At 32.4% G+C, this 21,889-nt stretch overlaps 3 protein-coding genes across 5 annotated transcripts; 1 reads left to right on the forward strand and 2 right to left on the reverse strand.

The window, feature by feature from the left end:
* Positions 1-1,214: 1,214 nt before the first annotated feature.
* On the reverse strand, positions 1,215-3,887 carry LOC131612649 (oligopeptide transporter 5-like). The gene is made up of 2 exons (XM_058884412.1): positions 3,813-3,887; positions 1,215-3,597 (listed from the first exon to the last, which is right to left on the reverse strand). The coding sequence occupies exons 1-2, from the start codon at positions 3,885-3,887 to the stop codon at positions 1,306-1,308; spliced, it is 2,367 nt and encodes a 788-aa protein (XP_058740395.1). The 3' UTR covers positions 1,215-1,305.
* Positions 3,888-5,804: 1,917 nt separating this feature from the next.
* On the forward strand, positions 5,805-13,264 carry LOC131610362 (uncharacterized). 3 transcript variants are annotated; one of them, XM_058882286.1, is made up of 16 exons: positions 5,805-5,989; positions 6,203-6,307; positions 7,028-7,096; positions 7,350-7,439; positions 7,553-7,636; positions 7,957-8,121; positions 9,268-9,455; positions 9,815-9,887; positions 10,294-10,347; positions 10,775-11,032; positions 11,375-11,581; positions 11,761-11,864; positions 12,177-12,321; positions 12,589-12,723; positions 12,835-13,026; positions 13,121-13,264. In XM_058882286.1, the coding sequence occupies exons 1-15, from the start codon at positions 5,900-5,902 to the stop codon at positions 13,006-13,008; spliced, it is 1,941 nt and encodes a 646-aa protein (XP_058738269.1). In that variant the 5' UTR covers positions 5,805-5,899; the 3' UTR covers positions 13,009-13,026; positions 13,121-13,264. The 3 variants fall into 3 exon arrangements, with proteins under 3 accessions (XP_058738269.1, XP_058738268.1, XP_058738267.1); XM_058882285.1 differs by having other exon boundaries at positions 13,124-13,264; XM_058882284.1 differs by having other exon boundaries at positions 12,835-13,264.
* A 102-nt stretch (positions 13,265-13,366) lies between these two features.
* LOC131610363 (dehydration-responsive element-binding protein 2F-like) lies at positions 13,367-14,497 on the reverse strand. Its single transcript, XM_058882287.1, has one exon. The coding sequence runs from the start codon at positions 14,470-14,472 to the stop codon at positions 13,567-13,569; it is 906 nt and encodes a 301-aa protein (XP_058738270.1). The 5' UTR covers positions 14,473-14,497; the 3' UTR covers positions 13,367-13,566.
* Between the last annotated feature and the right edge of the window lie 7,392 nt (positions 14,498-21,889).

The following is a 21,889-nucleotide window of genomic DNA, read 5'->3' on the forward strand; positions in this document are numbered from 1 at the left end:
TAATATTAAATATAATTGTGAAGATGTTGATCTTTTGACTAATCCATTGTATTGGCGGCTTGTGGTAGCCTTAGTTACTAAATTATTACTCACCCTGACATATCTTTTGTTGTCCAGCAAGTAAGTCAATCCATGCATTCTCCCCACCACCTTCACCTAGCAGTAAATAGTCATGTAACTCATTACTTGAAAGGAACCTCACACCTTAGTTTATTCTTTTCTTCCAAAATAGTCCCTTGATTGAGTGCTTATAGATGTTGATTGGATAGTGACGTTGAATGGTGCATGTTTCATGACTCTTTTTTGATTTCATGGGAATGTAAAAAAACTGAATCTTAGTATCGTAGACATGTCAAAAATAAGTTGGATTTGTGGTCTTTTGTATGGGTTTGGATTTCCTCAATCATAGTTCATGTCACTTTATGCTGTCAATACACGTGTCATGCAAGTTGTTGCAAATCCCGTTTTTCATGAACGCATCAAGTATATCAAAGTCGATTGTCATTCATTCTATCATATCTATAATGATCAATCAATATCACTTCCTCATGTTAGCACTCAGTTTCAAGTTGTAAATATTTTTACCAGGGTCATTCCGCGTCTACATCATCAATTTCTTGTTAATAAATTTATGCTCCTTCCCACTCATGTCAATTTGATGAGGATGTTAATATGAAGTGATTTGATTTTCCTTAATTGTATATATTTTCCATTTTTAGAAAAAAACTAGAAAATCATCATTAAAATATTTATAATTAATGGTTGTAAATGCTCATGTTATTATAAATATAAATAGAAGCAATTCAATGAAAAATGACTTCAAGATCTTCTTCAGAGATGTAATAGTGATGACCATTAACATGAATGGATAACAATTTTAAATAATCTATAAAAGAAAGCGTTAAGAAAGATCTAGAGATTAATGAATTGGATAGAAACAACTCTTGGATAGAACTTTAAGTGGATTTTGATTCATATAGTCAACCACACTTAGTTAGATAATACTTGGTTGTTGTATTGACGGTATATTTGTTGATTGGATCTTCAGACTCGAGCTTGTTTTATTGGATCTCGCGGTTAGCGTCAAATGAAAGAGATGGTAGAAAACTGTAGCTGACATAGTGGAATTCTTATCCGAGGCCAAGGGTTACACACCAAGGACGAAAAGCACTAGCCAAGATAGACATAATTTCATAACAGTTTGATACCAATAGTGAAAATAAAGATTATTAAAAATTTCAAATACACATATATCAAAATAAACTATGTTCTTAGTTTTGTACATTTTACATGTCCACTATCATATTAACTTGGCAATATTGGAGATGGAATGGTAACTTGGAAGTCAAGGACAGGACAACCCTCTGCTTGTACACCCGGAGCTGTGGGGCATCTGGCCAAAGGGCAGTGATCTGCTTCAAGACCCCACCATGATGGACCAAATATACCATAAGACTGTAGAGCAAAATAAAGTAATAAACCCATAAAAGCAACTCCAGCATCTAAACCAGCTGACAGAATATAAGTATATCTAGCCCACCATGCTTTGAACTTTCTATAAACATAGAAATTGAAAAATATTCCAACAATTCCCCAACTAATATAATTCACAGATCTCACTGGAGGGATGCCTGATGCACCTGCAATGATGATAGGAATGTTAATGAGTTGAATCCATTTGTGGTTAGGAAATTTGATAGATAGAAGCCACACTGGAACAGGTGCAAGTAGACCAATAAGGAAAAACCAATTCATCTCAGGATAAACGCCGTCTTTGGTAAACATTCTCTTTGGGCCTACAACTCCCCATATGATTGAAGCATTGTAGAACACATCATCACCTGGACATGTCCAAGGACTACCTTTCGGCAACAATGATTCATCGCATATGTTCTCGATAGATGTTAGAAGCCACCATGCCGTTCCAAAGTGAACAGATGATGCAACTACTGTGCCAACAAGTTGCACAATGAACATTGATTTTGGTGGAATTTTCATATAATGGCCTAATTTGAAGTCACCAAGAAAAGCAAGTGCTTGTACCATGCTGATATGACCATAGGTTTTGAAAGCTACATTAGCTAGTGGCTTTCCTGGATAGATGAAACCGATAACCAACTCCGTGATCACATTGAGACCTGTGCTAATGTTTGTTGTTGCTTGAATGACACCAATTGGTAAAGTGAAAACTAATGCAATTGCTAGAGAAAGAAAAATTCCCCACCATGGAAGTTGAAGTTGCTTGCCAAAGCCTTCGCAAGCTACTAAAGCCATCATAACCATTAGAATTAGAATGGAAACAAACCACCATTCAGGAACTTGCTCATAGTTTTTCTTCATAATTCTTGTATGGACGTCTCCGAGATGGTTTTTTAGTGAACTTGCTGTCTTCTTCCACATCTGGAGAATCATTTTTCCGTGGAAGAGGACAACATGTGAAATTGTGGCTGTAAGAGCTGCAAAGCTCAATCCGTACTCGAAAGCAAATATGACACTAAGATAGATCTTGCTGTAATTGTTGTAACTGTCTATATCAATGTCAAAAGTTTTGGTATTGAGGATCCGAGTAACGTTGTAAGTTGCACCGGTAGAGTCAAATGTGTGAGAGCTAATGAGGGGAAACTTTTTAGCCTCATATAAATTGTTCCAATAGGCAATTGGAACCAAAACATACATATACAATGAGAATCCAACCATTATGTTGATGATGGCAAAGCCAGGAACAGCCAAAGGACTACCTAAGAAGCCAGCAACTGTGTTCCAGTCCAGGCCAAATGAACCAAGGCCAAGGCCTTTCATGCCTGATCCGATCTGTTGCGCAGTGATGGAATCTGTCCAAATCAAGCAAACAAAAGAGACAGTTGATATTGCTTGGAAGAAATATCCTGGAACAATGTAATACGCGAAGCTAGCTACAAAGACTACGAAAAAGAATTGCAGCCTAGAAGTTCCTCCTTTAGGCCTTTTTTCTTTTTCATGAAATGCTCTAAATAAAGACACCTGCACAAGGTTTGCAGGCCACCACATGTAAGGTGAATCAACAAGGAACCTTCTGAAAATTCCAGCCCATCCATACCCTAGCATCTGAGTCGATAGCGCTAACATATATGCTGCTACTGGATTAATACTTCTGTGATAAAAAGCCTTAACAATTGTGATGATGTTAATTGCATAAACACCACTAGACCCTGAGCTAGCAAAGATAGTTATCAAAACATGTTCCTTCAAAGAGAATGGCCCCGGATTCAACGAAAAAGACCAGGTTATGAAAGGGACTTGAATTGCTTGTGTGGGAAGTGTTGCAGCCATAAGTTTCCCAAGTGGGAGTGTAATGATCTGAGCTGACACAGAAGAGATGCTCAAAGGATTGGTTCTGTAGCCTAAAAATTGATTCACAAATGCAAGGAGCACACATGATGCTAATCCTAGAATCCAAGTCCTGAAAGTGAGTGCTGGCTGAGAAGGGTCATCAGTGATTGGAACTGTTAGCCTCACTTGTTCAATGGGACTATCATTAATGCTATATTCATCTTTTCCTTCATCTTCTAATTCTATGACCCTATTTTGAGACCCTTCACCACTTGATATCTCAGCTTCCTATTCCAAAAAACAAAGCAAAAGAGAAAATTGAAAGGAACAAAACATTAATCAAGCATTGCTCGGATAAACAACTTAATTAAGTATACCATAAACGATTTTATAAGTTGTTTTTATAAATATTTATGTTAATAGATATGTTGAAACAAGCAAACTCAAAGCAGCTTATGCATGCATTAGATTATTGTAGTTGGAGAGTGAAAGTAGTTAGTTACCTTTTTCAAATCAAGAAGAGGAGTGGTTGCCGACATGCTATGCTCTGAAGAACTAGATGATGCATTCTTCTTCATTGCTGCTATAGAAATAAAATAAGATTGCAAATTATTAAATAGAGAGAAGAAGAAGACTGTGAAGTTACGTGTTGGAAAGGATATACTATATGTTGATTTCAATGTTAGAGTTGTGAACTCAAGGTTACTGCATGAACATGGACATTGTATTAATTAGAAGAAGCTAACGTAGCTTGTGTGAATTAATGTTGAATTTGAAACATCAATTTCATGATTTGTATTTGTCTTTAGAGGGTAGTTATGTTAGTTGACAACTGATATTTATTACAAAATATATTAGAGCTGGCTCTCTTTGCCAGGAAGAAAATGTCATATTTGACTACTTTATATTGTAGGAGTGCGCATGTAATTGGGGTGATCTTAGCATTTTTTGTGCCTTTGATGATTTTTTTTCCTTATCAAAATATAAAAATAATTAAATAAGGTACATGAATATTAAATTTAATTTTATAATAAAATGATGAAAAGAAGTATAAGAGCACGTGGTGAATGAATATTATTGTTAGAGATTATGATGATAGGTTCTTTGGAGTGTTTGCTAGTTTTATTGCCGAACTCAATGGTGCGATGTTTGCAATTAAGTTTGCTCATGAGAAGGGTTGGCGGAATATTTGCTTAGAATCTGACTTTATAGCAGTAGTGAAAGCTTTTTCTCCTCCTTTCAACGTGTTGTGGCAAGTTCGTACCAGGTGAATCAATTGTGTCAACATAACGTCTAACATGTCTTTTGTTGCAACTCATTTTTTTAGACGAAAATAGTTGTGCGGAATCTCTTGTCAATTTAGGACTAACGATTCCAGATTACACAAACTTTATTTCGATCCCTAATTTTTTGAGAGCTGATTTTGTTAATAATCAGCTTGATTTGTCTTTCTTTAGATTTTGTTATCCTTGAGTGGATTTTGGTTTAGTTCCCTACTTCTTTGGTATCAGTTTATTTTGGCGTTATATAATCCTATTATATATATATATATATATATATATATATATATATATATATATATATATATATATATATATGAGAAAAAGGGATATGCACTGACAGTGTAAAATATTTGTACACTGTCAACCAATCACAACCATTTATCCAATTAAAACACAATTTTAATTTTAAAAAATTAATATGACATGGAAGGTGTAAGGATTTTGATTGGATGTATGTGTAAAGTTTATTTACACTGTCAGTGCACTACCTTTAAACTATATATATATATATATATATATATATATATATATATATATATATATATATATATATATATATATATATATATATATATATATATATATATATATATATATATATATATATATATATATATATATATATAGAGGTTTGCTAACTTACACCAACTAGTTTTTGTGAATGTCTATTTTAGCAAGCATTAACTACAAAATAGTTAAATGCTTCTTAAGGTGTATGTTGCTAAAACACACCGTCATAAAAATAAGTGAGTCTATTTTAGCAAAACTCATGAATGTGTGTTTTAGCAAGCTTTAACTGAAAAATAGTTAAATGCACCCTAAAGTGTATGTTACTAATAAAATTAAGTGGGTCAACGTTAGCAAATCACACACACATACACATATATATTATTAATACAATTGAATAATTAATATAAATTAAATAAATAATATAGATTAAATTTTAACATATATTGCATTGACACGTCATCAAACCAGTGTCATCTATGATATAATAAAAAACACTTGAAAAAAAACACTTGAAAAAAAACACTTGAAAAAGAAGAAAAAAATTAGAATAGATATTTTTTTTTTTGACAACAATTAGAATAGATATTTAAAATTAAAAAAAAATAGAAAAACCAAATTACAATTAAACCTTGTAAATATTTATGAAAAAAAATGCATTAAAAAAAAAGACTTTCAATAAAAAAAATTATAAGAAGAAGAACGCAAAAATGGGTTCAGGCGACGTGAGTTTAGTTCTACTACTGCTCCCTGCATTTCGCTAACGTTGGTTCACCTCTCTCGCTCTCTGTACGGTGGCAATGGAGAGAGGGGCGACTAAGAAGAAATCACCACCTCTCTCTTTGGACCAATTCATCTCCATCACTGCCCCTCTTCTCGATTTGGAGAAGGTACCCACTTTCTTCCTCTCTTTTCCAATCCAATTCACTTCTCAAACGATACGCTTCAACTTTCAGATACCCTAATTTTCCGTGTAGTTTCAATTTTTCATTGAATTGTGTTTTACTCGATTTGAACATTGAAAAAAACTATAACTTTCAAACAATGCTTAATAGTGTCGCTTCAGTAAGTATGAATATGAATGAATGGGGTTTTTGCTTCAGGAGGCTGAGATATCAAGTTCAATCGCTACTGGTGCATCCAGGAATTTGGATACTGCTCAAAAGAGAGGATCAACAATCCTGAATTTGAAGTGTGTGGATGTTCAGGTTACCTCATTTTCAGTTCTCCTCTCTTGTTTTCACAATACCCTTTACGCAAGTGTTTTTGGAATAAGGTTTTTTTTCAATGTGGGTAATTTGATGTTGATGTCATAGAGATTTGACGAAATTTTACGTTGGCCGTCGACTGCCTAACACAACCCTCCCCTTTTATTCGGACTTGGGACCGGTAGCAAAGCTAACATAGGCAGGTAGAGAAAAGACATGTAGATTCTATGGTAAGGAGAGTATATCAGATGGAGAGAAGTCAGACAACTAAAGGTAGAGGAAGAAGACGTAGAAAAACTATAATAGAAAGTATTAAGAGAGACCTCGAGATTAAGAATTTGGATAGAAACATGGTTTTAAATAAAACATTATGGCAAATGTTGATCCATGTAGTAGACCCTACTTAGTGGGATAAGACTTGGTTGTTGTTATGTAATTTGATGGTTTGATAATGGAGACAAAGTTAAAAGACAGAAAAAGATGGGATTCAAAAATATGAGAATAACAATGAAAGTGGATGTTTGAATTTTGATTTTATATTTCACTTATTTCATTAATGTTGAGATATTTTATAAGATTATGAAGTAAAAGGAACTAGGTATATAGTTGGTTTTTTCCTTCATGTTTTTCTGTGCGTTTAAGTAGTAAGCAGGTGGAGCTTCAATTCATATGGTATTCTTATATCGTGACTCTTCTTTTGTTGTTTTACTCTGAAAATAGACAGGGCTTATGGGAAAGTCTCTGATCGAGCTCCAATCCACAAAAGCAGATGTTCTTCCTGCACACAAGGTAAAGGGGTGATTTTCTTCTATCTCTGTCTTCTGTTAACGGTTGAGTCGACTAATTTCCGTAGGGTTTATTTAGCAGTGTATTTTATAAGCCTACTTTTATTGTATGCATAGTTTCTCTTTCCTTTTGACTTTTTATTATGCCATAAAACAAAAGCATCTTGTGGCACTGATAAGGATTGAGGCTATTTTCCATGAATTAAATCGATATTGTATTACTTTTAGGAGTTAATGAGTTTTTATTTTTTGTGCAGTTTGGTACTCATGATGTTGTTGTTTTAAAACTCAACAAGGCTGATTTAGGTTCTCCTGCTCTTGGGCAAGGTGTAGTTTACAGATTGAAGGTATATGATTGGTTTTCTTTGGGAAAAGAAAAAAATTGCCCATGCCATTAGCTGTGGACGGTCTTGCCTTTGGATATTACTTTAACTTGCTTGTTTGATGCAATTTCTAACAGGACTCATCAATTACTGTAGCTTTTGATGATATACCAGAAGATGGTTTAAACAGTCCCCTAAGGCTGGAAAAAGTTGCAAATGAGGTATGACGATAAACTCCTACTCCCTAGGCACTTCTTATTTCTTTTTGTTTAGAATAGTTCTATGGTTTGATTATAGACAATTCAATTAATAAAATGATATTCAAAGCCGTTAACTGTATGTTTTTGTGAAATATATGAACTGCACTAAATAGGAACTCATTGTGATGCTTTGTATCTCGCTTTTGATTAGTTCCTTGACTGTTTTCTTATGTGTTTTTGTAAACATACATGTTAGCACCTTGCTTGGGATTTTATCCATTTTTTTACTCAATTACTTGCTCTTGGGTTCTTATATACAGAATTGTTTATCGTTTATCCAGGTGACATATCACAGGATGAAAGATGCATTAATACAGTTGAGTAAAGGTGTGCATAAGGGCCCTGCTTCTGATCTAATCCCTGTCTTGTTTGGGGAGAGGCAACCAACAGTGTCCAAGAAGGATGTATCCTTCACTTCCGTTAATAGAAATCTTGATCACTCCCAGGTGTGTAATCTAATTTCTTGCTTGGTCGTTTTAGATTTCATTTTTTTCCAGTTGTCTATTTTATGTAATTAGTGTAAGTCATATTTCACATTTTTTTGCACAAATATGTCTAATAATTCCTATTGCTATCCATAAGTCCTCTTTAAGGGAAATTTAAAGAATTGTAATTTCAGGACTCCATAAAGTATATTTTCAATTCAGAATCATTAAAGACTCTCAGTTTTATCGAATATCTGCCATGGCGGATATCCGTGGTGGTTTTTGGGTTTTTCTGCCATAAAACGGTTGTTATGGCTATGTTTTGGTTCTCCGCCACAGACCACCATCTGCCAGTGCCAACGATAATACTCACTGACCACTCTATTGTTTAAAATGACATTCAAAGTGTGTTCATCATATAAGTACTTATGTATAAGCTATTTATACAGCAATTACAAAATATAGAATAAAGTCAAAATATTTTCATATAAGCTACAAGTTCTTTTCATATGTTATCCTAGAGAGTTGATGGAAATAAGTTGGAAACAACTTGTGAACATGTCATAAGCTATTTTCATCAGCTCCCCCAAATAATCTCATTAGTGCTTATGCTAGTAGGTAGGCTCAAATAAGCCAATACAAACAGACCCTTATTGTCCGTCCAAGCATAACTAGAAAGATACAATTGAACTGAGATTAGATGAATTTTATCAATTACTTATGAGATAAGTAACTAAGCTAAAATATTGAACGTGCTCTATATGATGTTGGTTGGAAATTAGTGGACCTATTAATCAGCTAAGAGTTTTGATATAATCGTTAGTTGATTATTATAGCATTCAAAATTATGGATACAATGGTAGTTTGTGACTTTAACCACCTCGGCAGTAAACTGTTCCTTCCTGTTTGTTACTGTATGGTTAGGGGAATGGATATGTAGCATTGTTCTTGGTAAAACTCTTGTGAATTATGCGAAATCAAATTTAAGTGGTTTAATTATGTTGTGATCTTATTTTTCGTGGGTTTTAGGATAGCAACTAAACAATACATCCCTATTTTCACAATAATGGTGTTTCTGCTAGAGTATTCATAATTTTTTTTCTTTGCACATCTGGGATTTGGCCTATGTTTCTAAAATCATGTATTTACATTTTCTTATCTCCAAAGAAAGATGCAATTTCAAAAGCCCTATCGTCGAAGAATGTTTTTTTGCTACATGGACCTCCTGGAACTGGAAAAACTACAACAGTGGTTGAAATTATATTACAAGAAGTGAAACGTGGATCTAAGATTCTCGTTTGTGCTGCCTCAAATATTGCTGTTGACAACATCGTTGAGCGGCTAGTTCCACACAGGTATAATCATTTTATCATCTCTTTGGCACTAAAATAATTGGCTGGTTTTTCAGACTGGCAGATTTTACACTGAATAGCACAGATAAACAGTGTCTACCCCCTGCAGAAAATTGTTTACAGAATCAGTAATGTTAGAATGAATGAATATGTTTTTTCTTACTCCAAAGTTCTTCCCCTTGACAAAATACTGATGATGTGCAAATTATAGATTTTAAAATTTGCAAGCCTTTTTTAAAGCTTCTATTTATTTTGTTATTTTCCTCATTCTGTGGAGAGATGTGTTCTTACTTGGTTTAGTTTTATCAAGAGTGTAAAATCACATGCCAATTCTCATGCATGATATCCAACATTTATGTTAGAGTTAAGCTGGTGAGGATTGGTCACCCTGCACGTTTATTGCCCCAAGTACTGGACAGTGCACTGGATGCTCAGGTACACAGCGACCACCTGTTTAAATGATAAAATTTTAATATTTCTCTTCATGGTTTCTTTCACCTCTTTTTATTACTATTCCACAATAGCATCAGTAAAATGGCCAAATTTACTTCAGTGTTGTGTATTTATCCTCTGTTAACTTATTATTTTGTTAATAAAAGAAGATTCCATAAAGAGAATTAACAGAAGAGCAAGTCAGGAAGGCAAGATTCTCCTAGGGCTACAAAAGAAAACAAAAAACTGAAAAAAAAAAAAAAAAAAGGCAATACCACCCAGCTCAAAAGTGCTCGCACTCCAATCTATTTGGACAGCCTCTCTCTTATTGAAGCTTCAAATGAAATGTTATTTTTGTCTTGTATCATACTTGTTTTCTCCCTCTCATATTGAATTTCTTTGAATTTAGGTACTACGAGGAGATAATAGTGGCCTTGCAAATGACATTCGGAAAGAAATGAAGGTAAGGTTTTACTACCTCTGTCCCTAAGTGTACTTTTGAGTTTTTTCTTGGTTTCTTTTTATAAAACCCTTTTCAAGTTTTCAACTACATTAATTATTTCTTTACCACCTTATCCTTATTTATGTTACATCTTTTTCTGCAATACTACTCTATGAAAGTATTAACTAATTCTCTCATGAAGGATCAACTTGTAAAACAACACCAATTATCAAAAAACTAATACGGAAACCAACTTTCTTAATTCTCTTGATTTTCTCACTGAACCAAATCTCCATTCTAAGTATAAATTAATTTATCATTTACCAAGATTAATAGTGTCATCTACTTGATGTTCTAATGTTTCATATGATATTATCTTTGATGATTGATGTCGGCATTAACTTCATTTTAGCATAATGCTTAGCAACATTGATTTTCTTTTTTCCAGGTATTGAATGGAAAGCTGCTAAAAACCAAAGAAAAAAATACGAGGAGGGAAATACAGAAGGAACTTAGGACTCTATCTAGAGAAGAGCGGAAAAGGCAACAGCTTGCTGTTACAGACGTGATTAAAACTGCAGATGTAATATTAACTACTCTGATTGGGGCTTTCACTAAGAAACTTGAGCGCACTTCATTTGATTTGGTGATTATTGACGAAGCTGCTCAAGCACTTGAGATAGCTTGTTGGATACCTCTGCTAAAGGTAATGTTGATGCCTAAACACTACATTCAATGATATTCATTACACTGTTGTATTCATACTTCCTTTTTATCTTCTCTTGATTGCATGCCTTTGTTAGGTTATGTTTTATTGCTGCCGTCATCTATTACTATAACTACGGCCATTAATAATCATAATCTCCAACAACATTTTTCGTTCCTCCAATAATGTCTGAAAAAGAAGTTGCTTTGAACTGGCAAAACTAACAGACTAATACTAAACCTGCACTTGATTCAGAATTAAAATTTAAAATACATTGCTTTCTAATCATTATTTCAAATGTCACTTTGATTATAATGAATTAAGTGGAATTCATTGTTTTAGGGTACAAGATGTATACTTGCAGGAGATCATCTTCAGCTTCCTCCCACCATTCAAAGTGTTGAAGCTGAGAAGAAGGGCTTAGGAAGAACCCTCTTCGAACGACTTGCAGATCTGTATGGAGAGGAAGTCACATCTATGCTTACCGTCCAATATCGTATGCATCAACTTATCATGGATTGGTCTTCTAAAGAGCTTTACAACAGTAAGGTGCTCCTAATTTTCAAAGCACTTGTCTTGATATTTGCATTACAATGAAATATATATTTTTCGTTCTGTTAAACCACTAATAAAAAAGCAGAATTTTTCAATCCTGAACTGAATAGTTAGATTATATTAGGGGATAAACTTTTTGTTAGATTTTCATGCATGGGATTATGTGATAACAGGTTAAGGCTCATCCGAGCGTTGCTGCACATACACTATATGATCTTGAGAATGTGAAGAGGACATCTTCAACTGAACCAACCATTCTTCTCATAGACACAACTGGGTATGTTGGATGATGTCATTAGTTGAAATATCCATAATCTCAGAACTGATTTTGATTAGTCTTGACGTGTGGAATAAAAATGTGAAAATCTCTTCCTAATAAAAACTGTTGAACCATCATTTTATACACAATGATTTCGCATTTTGATTAATCAATATCCAGTGACCGGTATTAGAATTTTAACAAATATCTGAGCTGATATGTGGAAGCTGGAGTGAGAAAGTCATTGTATTTCATTTTAAGCAAAATATAAGTTGTTGATAGGAGCATTCAAACAGAATATAATCCAGCTGATTATATTGATTGCTTCAGATGTGATATGGAAGAAAAGAAAGATGAGGAAGACAGCACTCTTAACGAAGGAGAATCTGAAGTTGCTATGGCTCATGCAAAGCGATTAGTGCAAAGCGGGGTGCTTCCTTCTGATATTGGAATCATTACCCCATATGCTGCTCAGGTATGGAATTGTTCTGCGGGAACTTTTAATATGAAGTGTTGTGTTGCAGCATTATAGCATAGTGGAACTTGAACAAAGTGTGGTTCTATGAAATAGCAGTTATAGCGATGCTAAAGCACTGTTAATCAGCAGAATTTGAATATCCCACTATTTTTCTGTGATCTGCGTTTGACAACATTGTTAATATATAAATGTTTGGGGGGCTCAAACTTCATCTTTAAATAGTTTTACGAAAGATGACAGTATGGTCAATGTTGTTTTTGGCAGGTTGTTTTACTCAAAATGTTGAAAAACAAGGAAAACTCGCTGAAGGATATTGAGATCTCAACAGTTGATGGTTTCCAGGGAAGGGAGAAGGAGGCCATTATTATATCAATGGTTCGATCAAATTCAAAAAAGGAGGTATTTTAAACAAGTCTGCTGGTTTTTAATTTGCATCAGATATGTCTTACATGACAAATTTGTAAAAATGGCATAGAGAATAAAAGAAGAGACTTGAAATATATGTTTCAGGTGGGCTTTCTGAGTGATCGCAGGCGAATGAATGTGGCCGTTACACGAGCAAGAAGGCAATGCTGTATTATCTGTGACACTGAGACAGTCAGTAATGATGGATTTCTAAAGCGGTTGGTTGAATATTTTGAAGAGCACGGCGAATATCAGAGTGCATCTGAGTACCAGAATTAGTAGGCGAAATTCCCCAAGGTGAAGATTGCTGTTATTGCTCTTATGTGATCAATTTGTCGATTTTAGTGATGTAGATCTGTGAAGATTTCTAAAATCTTTTTTTTTTTGCTAGAAGGTTGATGTTTTATAGAAGAAAGAAGGCAACGTCATTTTATTTAGAAGAGAAAATTATTGGTCTCCATATTATTACTTTTAGAATCATCTGGAATTAGAATATTTACTATATGATGCTTCTAAACATCACTTTTAATTTAAAGTTCTTCTGTCAAAATCTTAAAATTTGTTCCTTTATTGCGTGAATGCGACATGCTCTGTGCCACTAGAACTACTAAAATAAGCACCTTCCTAGCTACTTTCCTACTCTTAAATTGCTTCAATAGATTGAAATTCAGCACATATAAGACAAACAGCAATTGAATACTAATAGAACCAAAACAGTCTGATGGTCTAAAGCTTAGGCTGAGTTACTAAGTAGAGTACCATATCTAACTAGATTTGAACTCCAAATAAGCTATAGCTAAGGTAGTTCCTCTCTTCTTGACAAACCAGCTAAGTTTCTTAAAAATTCCAAATGGAAGTTGAGAAATTAAGCTGGTCATTCGGGTCAAATGCTTCAAGCTGGGTGGTTTCTGATTCCTGAATATCTTCAATTCCATGCATTTCAATCAATGACTCCCAATTAATATTCATGTCAGAAAATATTCCCAAATGATCATTGTCATCTCTTGACACAGCTTCATGCACTGTTGAACTTCCTGAACTCTCAGTTTGTTCCGAGGAGTGTGTATTTTCTTTCAGTATTCCCATCTGTTGAAGAAACTCGTGTAGGTCTATCTGTGGTTTCTCCTCCTGAAGATCTCCAACCATCTTATTCACCGACGTCTGAACATCTTTTTCCTTTGGAGGATCATCATGATTCTTTTCGCTGTCTAGTACATTCTGAGTTGCATGATTCTTATCGCTGTCTAGTACATTCTGAGTTTCTTCTGTCTTTGGATCTTCCGACGAACTAGAAAGTGATTGACTTGCTGCAGCAACTGCATTCTGCTTAAACTCTTGTAGCCTCTGATGGATTAAATGAACACTAGGCTGAGCGTTTACGTTGAGTAATCCACAAGACGGAAACATTGAAATGAAATTCTTCGAAGGCAACCACTTGAACTTTCCAGTTTTGATAGTCGAAACAGAATGAGGTTGCAGGTGAGGAAGATTAAGGTATGCATCTGGTCCATAGAGTCTCCTTGCAGCCTCATCGTAAGCCATAGCAGCTTCTTCCGCTGTGGCGAAAGAACCCAGCCATAGCCTAGTTCTCTTCTTTGGCTCTCTTATCTCAGCCACCCATTTTCCCCATGTTCGTTGTCGAACGCCTCGATACTCGCACGAAGCATTTTGGGGGCCACCTTTGCCTCTTGTTGGCCCTTTCTTCCATGGCTTCAAAGGAGATTTCTTGCATGATGTATCCATAAAGTATATTGAGGATATAGTAGAATAGAACAAGTGAAAGTGGTATGAGTGGTACTTGGAATTGCATGTTATTGGAGCGGAATATGTAGTAGCGAAGAGTGGTGGTTGGTGTAAATGTTTTCACGGTTAGAGAAATAGCAAAATCCATGTGACCGTTACTGAGGACACACTGCATACAGACTCATACTCACATTGTTTCAAATCATGCTTTTCTTCATTTTCATTTTTTAATCTTTCTACAAGTTTTTTAATTACTAATAATGTTTTAGGTTTTCTTTTTCTTCTGTTTTTGTTCTTATTTTGAACCGCCTTAAAAGTATAAGCGTGCATGGTCTTAACACATGACAGATTGTTTACATACATTTATTATTTCAACATTGTTATTTTCATACACCAAATTAATATCAAAACTCAACAACATATTAAATGGTTAAGATAGTTTAAACCAGTGGTTCAATAATTAAACCGGATTGACCGGTTGAATCTGGAGTCGGAGGAGTCATTGATTTGATTGATCGTTTGATCGGATAAGTTAATGAATCAGCCAGAACTGGTCAAAATCGAAGAACCGGCTGTTTTTGGAAAATCGGCAGGTCATTCGACGTTGTTTTGATAAATTTTTTTTCAAAATTTATTTGAAACATCTTTTTCTTTTTGGTTCTAATTTATTTAGCTTTTTAGACCGGTTTAATAATTATATAATTTTGTTATACAAACTCGTTTATTCAACCGAGTTATATGGTTTAATTTAATTTTATCATGCGGTTCGATCAATACTACTGATCTAGTACCCTGGTTTGAAGATCGGTCTAGTTTTTAAAAATGATTAATTGCCAAGTAGTTCTATATAATTGCTGCAAGCTTGACATTAGTATAAAAATGAATAATTTTTAAAAGCTGCACATATTTAAAAAGCTGCACATATAAAATGAATAATTTTATTTGCATTATTCTTTTCTTAACATTCAGTATAGATTATAAAAAAGCTGCACATATAAAATGAATAATTTTAAAAAAGCTGTACATATTTAAATTATTCAACTTTAAATGTTCTTTTTTAAAAAAACTGTACAGATTTATTAAAAAAACGTTTATTAAAAAAATTAAAAACATTAATTATTAAACTTTATAAAAATTAAAAACGTTAATTATTAAACTTTATTCAACTTTATTTAAAATAATTTTAAATACTGTGAGTGATTATATATAAACGTTTTTTTATAATTTTATTTAAATGATTTATTTAATAATTTTTTTAATTAACGTTTTTGTAAGCAATAATAAATAATTAAAAAATACTTTTATATAATTATAACGTTAATTAAAAATACATTTATATAATTATAAAAAAATATTTATATAATTAAAACATTAATTAAAACGTTAATTAAAAATATTTATTGAAATTATTAATACATTTATATTATTATTAAATAATACATTTATATAATTATAAAAAAACTGAACAAAAAATTTAAATAAAATTATTAAAAACATTTATATAAATTAAAAAAACTGTAATAATATAAATATAAAATACATTTAAAATACATTTATATAATTATACAATTATAAAATATTTAAAAATACATTTAAAATACATTTTTATAATTCTAAAAAAACGTTAATTAAAATACATTTAACAATTTTTCCCCCTATTATGCAATTTTGTCTCGCTACTATTGCAGGGGTGAAAGCCATTTAACCTTTTTTTTTATATTTATTAGTCATTAATTAAAAACAATTAACAATTTATTGGTACTGTATTTACTATCTTATTTGTCGTTGAATTTAGTGTCAATATTGTTAAAATATCATTTTTTTTTCATTATTTATTTGCTAAACAAACAAGATAAGCATCTCTTTATTTTAAAGAAAATTAAGTTAAATTTAAATATAATCATAGTTTTTTTTTTTGTCAAATACCTTATGAGATAGAATTTCACTTTTTAAAAATAAATAAATTAAAATATATTTGATATCTATGCACAAAATTCATTGTTTTCTTTATAAGATAGTAATGACGTTGGCAGCAATGCTGTTACCTCTGAGAACACTACTTCAATTTAAGGAAAGGGGAACATGTTTACATTCCATTGATTGTTCCTTTACAAGAAAAAAAAGAAAGAAACATTCCATTGATTATTTTGTTTGACTATTTCATTCTACATATTCTTTATGGTTGTGATGTTCACGGGCCACACAGATTTCCTTGAGCTCCAAATAGCATCATCATCAGTTGGTCACGATAATTCATTGAATATAAAAATGCATTCATATTTAGTAATGTTATTGAATGGTGGATTGAGATTGTGAGTAGAATATTTGCAAATGAAGACTTTTGGGAAGTGATATAGTGATTGTCATGAATGAAGTATATGTCTGACACACTCATCCTTGGATTCTATTTTGATCATACAAAATTAAATTTGTCATCGGGGAGAATCTTAGTCATTAGATAAGAATAAGACTCACCTCAACATTTTCCCAAATCACGTGTTGTCCTGCTATACACACCCCTGATTCTCGAGACTCAACTTCACCTTTATCCCATGTATGTTTTCTCTCTATCAATGGATCCCATTTTTGCCCGTTATCACTCACACATATACATATATCATTATTCATTAATAATTATACACTTATTATTTGAAAAAATTCCACATAAAAATCATTAAAAAAAATCTAGAGTACATATAGAATACATCAGAAAAATATAATATGTTGGTGTAAAATTGTTAAATTATTTCTCATACCTTGGCATCAACTTAAGTTTCATGAGATATTTGAGTTTCGAAAATTAGGCTTAGATGATATATGTTAACATGGGAACAAGGGTATAAAAAAGCTATTATATGTTCACAATATTTTATTTTATATAATGCATTGTATATTATTATAAAATTTCCAATATATGCCTAGGTGATAATTTGTTGGATCGGGTCAATTTTACAATTTTCAATTCAAAAATTTAATCCAATTCAATTCAATTATTTATGTAATAAAAAAATATAGAGAATTGTTTTTTCGCTCCACATATATTTTAGGTTTTGTTTGCGAGATTGGAGGAAAAAGAGAGGAAGATTTTGGAAAATAGGAAGGATTGGATGAAAAGAATAGAAAGATTTTGGATAGTAGAATTTTGGAGGATTTGATTTGATTTATAACACCAAAAACCCCATAAAATGGGGGAGCTCAGAAATTGTATTTAATGAGGGTTTAGAGGACTTACATAAAATTTTCAAATATCTTTTAGGTTGTTATAGTATTTTGAAAATTAAAAATATAGTAATGGTAATGACTCTTTTATCATTCTAAACAAAATCATTTTTTCAAAAAACGTCAAATATTTTTCTAAATTTTTTTAAAATTTTGTTTTCGGAAGCTTTCTTCTCCCCTCCAAACTCGCAAACAAAGCCTTAAAGACTTCAAATTTTAGTATTGACTATTTTTAAATGATCCTTTCGACCGAAAGAAAGAATTCTTCTATAATATATATTTTTGCACTAATCAAAAATTCAGAAGCACTCAAGCATTAAGTCCAATAAGGTGAAACCCACTAACAATGATCCATTGTATATAATTGGCATATGTAAAATATATGGTATACACACTATTTCCAGATTTTCATTCTACTCCATTTTGGATTACGTAATTGATTTGAGTGTTGAAGTTGCTAATTTTGAAGGTCCACTCTACGCTACCGCATCGAAGACCTACACTATCGTATTCAGAGTCAATCATGACTAATCACAATTTTGGATTCCAGGAAAATTTGAGTCAGAGTATCCAGTGACCTCTAATATGTGAGTGTTGTAAAAACGATGTCGGAATAACAAAGTATAATCGGTTTTTTTATCGACAAGAACACACAAGGGTAGAAAAGAGGGAAGCAAGAAAAGCACAATGAATTGGTTATAAACTGTTATTCCTTACTTTCTCTTTGAAACAAGATTATAAGTGTTATAGAATAACAAATAACCTCTCTCACCCTAATTAGAATTTGCACTATGCAATGATGAGAGACTATTATGCTATTTAAAAGCAAACTAACACTCTAAATTAATGGGCTTTTTCACACAGGCTCATTACACAAGCTAACCTAGAAAAAAAGCTAACTTAAATAATTTGGTATAGCAAACAAGCCTAATTCGACATGCTAACAATCCTAGCATACTTCGACTACAGCATGAGAACAGACTTCGAAGACATGCTATAAACATGTCAAATTGTCGAACCAAGAAGCTACCATTCGACCATACTATAGTTCGATCCAATATCTCACAAATCTCCACCTTGGAACAAACTCTATAACGTCAAAGAACAAACTAACTTTCTTCATGCAACTTTATCAACTGTATACAATGGAAAAATTTACAACTTGGCAATGTCTTGGTGATCATATCAGCAACATTGTGATCTGTTGAAACCTTCAGCACTTGGACTTTTCCACGCTTGATTACCCCTCTGATAAATTGCAGCCTCACAACGATGTTCTTGGTTCGCTCATGATAGGCTGAATTCTTCGACACGTGTATATCACTTTGATTATCACATTTAACAGTGATAACTTGGCCTTGAAGTTTCAGCTCCTTAGATAAACCTTTAAGCCACAATGCTTCTTTCACAACTTTAATGAGGCGATAAATTCCGCTTTAGTGGTTGATAAGGCTACAACCTTATGAAGCGTCACTTTCTAACTTATTTACGTGCTAAAAATAGTGAACACGTATCTAGAAATAGATTTTCTGGAATACATACAAACTGCATAATCAGAGTCGACATACCATTCGATTACTGCTTTAATATCTTCACCATAGACTCAACTATAAATTAGGACTTTGTTCAGAGACTCATTTATGTACCTAACAATCCACTTTAATGCTTTCTAATGAGTCTTTCCAATATTCGTCATGTACATGTTTACAAGACTTACTGCATATGTTATGTTTGGTCAAATACATACCATATCATACATCAAAGAACCTACTATATTAGCATATATGAGACTATTTATATAAGCTCTTTCAACCTCAGTTTTGAGATACTGATTTATATTCAGCTTGAATTGAGAATTTATCAGCCTGTGTTTCAATCTGTGTCTTTTATATAAGCTCTTTCAACCACTATGGCACACATATTTTTCACAAATTAGCCATAACCGCCGAATTTTTTTTGCACAATAGTCCATGGCAGTTATTTAATAACACTGGTATTTTGGTAATAGAAAAAGTAACATCATGTATCTTGATATCACAATCTAGTATCAAGTAATTTCTTCAAAACAGTAATTTGTCAATTGAAACAAATTCGCTTTCTTTACTTATGAAAACAGTTTGTTTAATACCAAGCATATAACAAATAGGGTAGTTATTCTTACATCGATATTATACATCCAATACTTACACCAAATATTATTTACTGTATTTTTACGATGAACAAATTTAAATAAAAAATATATTTACGAACAATGACGTGAATAGTGTCTGTGAATAATATGTGAACAACGAACAATGACTTGGTAAAACAAAGTTGGTTAATGAAATATAAAAAGTTGGTTAACTAAATGATGAAGCTGGTTAATAAATACCTAGATATTAAATATAATTTAGTAGTAAAATAAAGTTGGTTAATAAAAATAAAAATTGGTTAATGAAGTGATGAAGTTAGTTATTAAACGTCCAGATATTAAAAATAATTTTTAGTAATAAAACAAAATTGAGTAGTGAAAAATAAAATATTGGTTAGTGAAATTGTGAAGTTGGTTAATAAACATCTAGATATTAAATATATTTTTTAGTAGAAAAAAATTTTGATTAATAAAATGTAAAATATTTGTTAGTGAAATTATGAAGTTGATTAACTTTTAATTTAAAAAATAAAACTGTAAAATATAGTGTAGACGAATGACTTTAATATAAGAATAATATTATTTAATTTTAAAAAAAAAAATAAAAAAAAAATATAGTACAAGCCAATTCTTGGTCTTGGCGTAACAATTTTCACTTAATACTTCCTTATATTGAACATCTTTTTATTAATGATATAAGTTAAATTGTGTAAATAAAAAATAAAAAATTTAAACACACTTTGCTAAAATTGAAGATAAAAACGGCCTAGACGTGGAGTCTTATCTCTATGACACGTACAATAGGAATACTGCAGCTTATTAATGAACAAGTTTGTCCCATTTGACTTTAATTGTGAAATTATGCCTACTAATGATGACCATATAATTTATAGCAATTGCAATCATGATGACCATAAATTTGTTTTTGTTATACAACACGTAGTAATAGGTGCTAACTAACAGTTAGAATCAGAATGATAGTTGTGTTGGGAAACTATCACTATATTGTTCCAAAAATGCCACCATCCAACAATGGAAAAGTCAAATAGAAAAACCAACCAACTATGGAACAAATATAAATATTTTCTCAGTTGGGAAAGTGTCACTATCTCCCTCTCATTATAATAAATGTGTCTCATTTGAATTATAGCCATCTTTACAAAAAAGAAAAAATGTTTCGGTTGATTTTAATACATTTTATTTGTTAAAATAGTTTTAATTAATAATAGTTAGTAAACTAGCTAGATGAATTGGCACATCATAAATGCGATCGGGAGGGGACTGAAACCACTTGATGCCAGAATTGACCTCGAATCGGACTAAAAGGGTGGTGATAAACCTATATATATATATATATATATATATATATATATATATATATATATATATATATATATATATATATATATATATATATATCACAAAATGTTAATAATCGGTAAAAATCAGTTTCAATTATGGACAAAATTAACGTGAATCCGTTTCAAGTTCAACAGTTAGTTTCAACCATGAATCAGTGAGAGAGTCAGAGAGAAGATACACGTCTTACCTGAAAATAGAGGCGAGAGAACTTCACAAAACGCGAGTGAGAGAGAGAGACGAGAAAAGCCGCACACTTGATTCACATTGATTGAGAGAGTGAGAGCAATATTAATTTTATTCGCAGCAACGTTTCTTGAGATTGGGAGGAGAGGATAGTGATAGTCTGATATTAGGTTGAATGTGAGGAGACGTTAGATCAGGCTGTGTGATGTTTGGGCTAAGAGTATTGGCTGGTTGACTTGCCTAATTAAATTTTCTCTGTTGAATTTTTTTATGGGCTAGGGAATGTTAATTATATTAAAAAATATATTTGGGTTGGCGGACTATCCATATCCCATACGGGCTGACCCATATTTTTTAGGAATTTTCCAGGTCAGGCTAAAAATGGCCCATCAATAAATGTGCACAAAAAATAAGGACCAGACCTTGACTTTTTTCGGGCTCGATGGACCGATCCATTTTGACAGCTCTACACACAAGAGGGGGGGTGAATTATGTGCTTCAAAAAAACTTGAATATGAAAAA

Source organism: Vicia villosa, linkage group LG6 (assembly GCF_029867415.1).
Source record: "Vicia villosa cultivar HV-30 ecotype Madison, WI linkage group LG6, Vvil1.0, whole genome shotgun sequence".
Taxonomy (NCBI): domain Eukaryota; kingdom Viridiplantae; phylum Streptophyta; class Magnoliopsida; order Fabales; family Fabaceae; genus Vicia; species Vicia villosa.